We start from the raw sequence: 5,600 nt of genomic DNA on the forward strand, positions 1-5,600 counted from the left end.
TAGGAACAGAGCTTAGTCATTTTAAAGAGCAGCAAGAGCTCCTCACCTCTCAGGAATCTCTTTGGTTCTTACTCAGTTTTACACAGTACACTATAGAATATTATAAAGGGATCCTATTGTATCAATTTTAAGGTTAGAACATATAAGTGAGAAGTTACTAGTTGTGATGATTTTGAGACTGATACTATTTTAATTTATTTAATTATCTTATTTATGCTTATCAGCATTAAAAATTTCTTTTATCAGTATTGCGGATTTGACACGTGGCTTTACACATTTCTATCAAACGCTCTACCATTTCTCCCATTCTCCCACAACAACAACAACAAAAGATTTGTATCATCTCCTTTATAGGTACAATTACACATATAATAATGCATAATTATGACACATATGTACATGTGGACATAGGGTCACAGCAAAGGTAAAGTCAGCTCCCAGCGTCATGTGGATGGCTATAAAAATGGGCATCCTATAGACAGGAAACGATATGCTAATTTTTTGAAAATAGTCAATAAAATCTATTAGGTTAGATACTTCAGACATGCACATCAATGAAAACTCTTCACATGGAGTTCAATTTCAAACGAGACTTAGCTGAAACTGAAGCTGCCTCCAGGCCTTATAATGTGGATCAGCTTCCCCTAAAAGCCAGGCTACTACAGCCTAGGCTTGCGCCCAGATTTTCCCCAGAAGAATGATACTTTAATAGTTGGGATTTGATAATGTTGAAGTAGTAAACTCAGCTGGTGGGTTTAGCATGGGCATTAAGGTTATTAACCCCTGTCTATCATCTTTACTGGAGCTCAAGCTGCGTTGACATCGACACACTGTTGACACATGTCCCTTTGGCCTTGTGTTGCCTTCTTTTGGATTTTCCCATTGGAAGGCATGCCACTTTCTTCTGCACCCCAGGACAGAGTCCTGCTTAAAGCTTTCTACCCCAGAAAGCTTGTTTTCCTCAATCACCAAAGGTTCTTCCTTTTTCTCATCTCTCCCATTAAGATTTACAAACAATTGTTGTTTGTACTATCTGCACTTCAGATTGCTCTAAGATTTACAAACAACTGTTGATTTGTACTATCCACACTTCAGATCCGTCTAAGATTTACAAACAACTGTTGACTTGTACTACCCGACCTTCAGAACATTGTGCTCGCTGGTGCACAATGCTGCCCTTCACTTTTTCTACATTTTTTCCTTTAAATGCTTTCTGTTGTTGTTGTTCATTTTTGAGATGGCAATTTAATTACAATTTCTCCCTTCCCTTTTCTGCCTCTAAACTTGAGTCTGAACCCTCTTATATACCCTTTCCCACTCTCCTTCAAATTCATGCCTTTCTTTCTTAATTAATAATTGCTATTGCTCAAATTCATGCCTTTCTTTCTTATTAATTACTATTACATAAATATAAGTGTGTGTGTGTCTGTGTGTGTATCTGTGTGTGTTTATAAATAAAACCTGTTGTGTTTAAATTCTTTTACACACATTTGAAACATAAAAGTGCTTTTTAATAGGCATTCATTTTATTAATCCATGTTATTTAAACTCAAATATACCTTACTTCTCCCACTCGACCATAACTTTTTCTAGCAAAAGGTTAAATATCCCGCATGCATCTTTAAACACAAAGATCAATATACAATAGGTCTTCTACATAAATGTATTGTTATGAAGCTACAGAGAACTGAAACACAAATTCCCAGAAACCCGTCCCTGAGAAGAGAAGAACCCACTTGAGGGTCCTTTGTACTTCTGACCAGGGTCTCAAGGACTCATAGAAGTCAAAGCCATGCACCATGATCAATTTTATTGTTGTTGAACTGAAAGAGGAGACTGAAGAAAGAAACAAGAAATGTTTTTCTAGCCAAGAGAGGTGAAGGATCTGGCCTTCCTGGTGGAATTCATGAGTCTAGGTGGAGAGGTTACTATAGCTATTTACCCTCCTTTGTGCCCATTCTCTTAGCACTCTTCTTCTTTGCAGTGGTAGGTGGTACCACCCCGAAGACAGCGAGGTTGTGGGTGGTGAACTTTCTTGCGGTTGACAGTGTTCCGAAGCCTCGGCCTGTTCGAGTGGGAAGAACAGCCTGCTGAAGTCCCACAAGACGTGGAGCAGGCAGTCAGACAGAGGTTTGGGCCTTTGGGAGGTGAATGTTTGGGAGCATTTGGCAGCTCTGAAAATTGTTGCTTCTGCTGTGACATTGATCGGCTAAAATGTTAAATCTGGAAAAAAAGAGAACATACTGAAATATGAGAGACTGGGAAGCATAAATCACTCTTCTCAAGATAGGAGGCTTCCAGTAGTGGAGCCAGCATTAGCAACTCAGAGAAGACTATCCCAGGAGGCAGAACAGTAATCTCAAGGACTGAACATATCAGGAGTAAATTCTAGGAGAATTTCTAAGAATTTTTCAATTATCAAGTTAGTAACTTATCTCTCTCCTATAAAAGAAACAATAAACATAGCTAAACTAATAGGACCCTTTTCCATGGCTGATGCCCACCATGGTCAAGTGTAAAGAACAAACATATCTGCTTTTTCATTAATTGTTTTCTGGTCTCAGTTTTCCAAGCTATGTGGTATGCCTCTACTGTTTCTTCTTCCCTCTAGACCCTGTGGGTCTGTCTCATGTTAGGTCCTTTCAGGGTTCTTGGCAGGGACTTACAGCCCTACCCTTCTCCCTGCTACAAATCTTTCCTACCTGCTTTAGCAAATTGCTGGGAGAGACAACAGAGAAGGTCAAGACTTCCATAGCAAAGCCGTAGCAAGTGACACCCAAGTACCTCTTCACCCCGAAATAGCCTTACCTTCCAGGAAGATTAGTAGACAAGTCACCCCAGGAGGAGACTGAGGTTTTATGGGACCAGGAATGACGAAGCTTTTTTTATACATCCTCCAGTCGAAACCTCCAGACTACTTGTTATTGAAGGGCTGTCATGGAGTGGATGATCTATCAAGGTATTTCATAATTCCCAGGGCAGGATTTCTCATCGTTATCCAGCTGCAATGCATTTCAAAGGGAATTCCGGGTAAGCAATTTATGAGAATCCTAAAGCCTTCAGGCTGGCTTACATAGAAGTGAGTACACTGCACAGATCCTATGAGATGAGACAGGATGAAGAATTGGATGAGGAATTCTTCTGAGTTTAATATGGAATGAAAGAGGGAAGATAGTCTTCAATCTCTGACCAGAGTCTGAGGAAGTTCCTGCTTTTCTCCTGGCATCCAGAACTGAACTTTCAGTCCATCACCTTGCACCCCAAAAGACTTACCTAGTTTCATAGTCACATCAGAGTCCTATGTCCTCTGAATTCTGTGGATTCTCTCACAGATCTGTTGCTGACTTAAGTCCTGGTGACCTAGATACATATCTTATCTCCTCTAGTAAACTGTTTCTGAATGACGGAGCCCTTGTCTTTATCATTCCTGCATTCCTAGAGCCTGATGTTATCCCCAACACACACTAAAAGTACGCATTAATGTTTGATGAAGGACTCAATTCACCTGACTTTAGAACAAAGCTTGTATCTCACAGGAAGAAAAATAGGAATATAAAACCCAACTCCTTTTTCTTCATTGTTAGATGTTCATTTTAGTCCCCTTTTGTGAATGCCCTTTCCAAATCTGTGGGTAGATTCCTTATACAATAAACTAAGAGTAGGAAGGACAAAAACCATTTATAAATGCCTATCTCTTAAATACAAATAAGAATCTGCATATTGATCAGGACACCCATGGAAAAACCTTTTAAAAAGCAAAGTTTTTCTTGTTCTTTTATGAAAATTGATATTATTCTATGTTTTCTTTGTTAGAGTGGCATTCTTCTCAACTAAATACTGTTATTCATTTCTACGTGTTTCCATATCACAATCACTGTTGATGTGCACCCGTCCTGATGATGAGCTTCTCAGTAAGGCCTGGGTTGTGACAGCCTCTAACCATTCCTACAAAAACATTGAAATTTGGAAACAATTGGCTAAGTGATGAAAGATGACATTTGATTGAACAATCAGCCTTCATAGACCTCCAATAAGTTTGCAGACAAAGGTGAGCATGGTTAGGGTATGGGATAAGCAATAAGAATCCTAAAAAGGGTAGAAAACTTAACACAATCAGAAGAATTGCTTTTGGAAGGCTAAATCCAGCAGGATCGTGTTATCGAAACTCATCTGTTTCTTCTGATAAGGTTTTGGGATGAAGTTTGGGTGGAGGTAATTTAAGTTACTATGAAATCACAGCAAGTGGGAGGATGGTCTGAAGCCTTCTCCATCCCATAAAGAGAGAATACTGAAAGGCATGCAACAGGTTTAAACTTCAGTGGTTAAACAACATCTCTCTTCACTTCTATGCCTTTCTTCCCTCCCAACAGGAAACCTCTAGTTCCTCTGCATGCTTCATGCTCACTGAGCCATTGTGGGGAGGCAGGGTGACTGATCCCAGTGCACCACTTTTCCTTTTTCCTACCTGAGACCTATAATGTACAATTTCCCCTCATGGAGATCTCATATACCACAAAAGCATTTATTTGAATTTAACCAATAATCATCCATTTGTTATGGTCCTTATACACCAGGAGCTTTGAGTTCTTCCTGGAATTTTTGCCATTAGTATTCTGCTCTTGATGAATTAAGTTATACTTGCTAATTTTATATATTTCCCAGTCTATGCATTATAGTAAAAATACCTATATAAAACTCTTAAGTGCAGTTAGTTTCATCACAGTGAATCTCATCAACATGTACAAAACTATGGGGATTGATTCTAGAAGGATTTTCACTTACAATAGAGGTTATTGATCGAGGTTTGCCTAGTCACTTCAGAACCTCTTCCAGGGCTCAACCTGTTCTATCTTCTAATGGACTTAGACATCTAGCCACTTGTACAATAGGACACCAAAAATTTAGTATTCTTAAATTTCAACTCTGCCTCTCATTCTTGTTTAGGTGTCTAAGAGTAGAATTCCATAGTTTGATAGTAAATGAAAACCTATTATGAACATGATGCAAGAAAGAACAAGGCCCCACCTCATGCTTTAAGGAGTTCTAGACAGAGGAGGGATCTGTTAGTAAGTGATAACTGATGATACTAAAACGTGGAGAAACACAACAGCAGACACGGATTTGAGAGTTTGATTAATTATCACAAATATAACTAGTTAGAAAGGTAGTTTCTGGAGAGAGGTGGTTCTCATTGCTGAGTTTTGTCTGGAAACAAGATCCCACCCCAAGATCTTCTTATTCCTACTCATCATTGTGACCATCAAATTTTCCTGAGCAATAAACACCTACAGATACATAGCTTCAAGTGAAGTTTCTCTAAATCTTACCTCTTTGTATTTTATTTAGGCCTTTTCTTTCAGGTTCCATGAATCTTGTAGATATCCCAGAAGTAAGATCTCACATGTATTTTAAAAGTCTTTTTTATCTTGCCTTATTATTCCATCCACAGTTCCCATAATTGATAAATAACCTTCTATTACATGCTGATGTCTTTGAAATAAAAATTCTAACCCCTATCATTCAAGGTTCTGTAATTGTGATCCCCATCCTGTACCTTCAAGCCCTGTCTTGGTACTTTATTTCATTATATCTACTTTGCT

At 38.7% G+C, this 5,600-nt stretch overlaps 1 protein-coding gene across 1 annotated transcript; it reads right to left on the minus strand.

Moving 5' to 3' along the window:
- Nucleotides 1–1,504: 1,504 nt before the first annotated feature.
- Lce6a (late cornified envelope 6A) lies at nucleotides 1,505–3,375 on the minus strand. Its single transcript, XM_031376089.1, has 3 exons — nucleotides 3,274–3,375; nucleotides 2,809–3,002; nucleotides 1,505–2,223 (listed from the first exon to the last, which is right to left on the minus strand). The coding sequence occupies exon 3, from the start codon at nucleotides 2,200–2,202 to the stop codon at nucleotides 1,963–1,965; it is 240 nt and encodes a 79-aa protein (XP_031231949.1). The 5' UTR covers nucleotides 2,203–2,223; nucleotides 2,809–3,002; nucleotides 3,274–3,375; the 3' UTR covers nucleotides 1,505–1,962.
- Between the last annotated feature and the right edge of the window lie 2,225 nt (nucleotides 3,376–5,600).

The sequence above is a fragment of the Mastomys coucha genome, unplaced genomic scaffold, assembly GCF_008632895.1.
Source record: "Mastomys coucha isolate ucsf_1 unplaced genomic scaffold, UCSF_Mcou_1 pScaffold16, whole genome shotgun sequence".
NCBI lineage: Eukaryota > Metazoa > Chordata > Mammalia > Rodentia > Muridae > Mastomys > Mastomys coucha.

Excerpts from the sequence above, each read along its gene's own strand:
- Lce6a (XM_031376089.1), bottom strand. The coding sequence starts at position 2,202 with ATGTCACAGCAGAAGCAACAATTTTCAGAGCTGCCAAATGCTCCCAAA.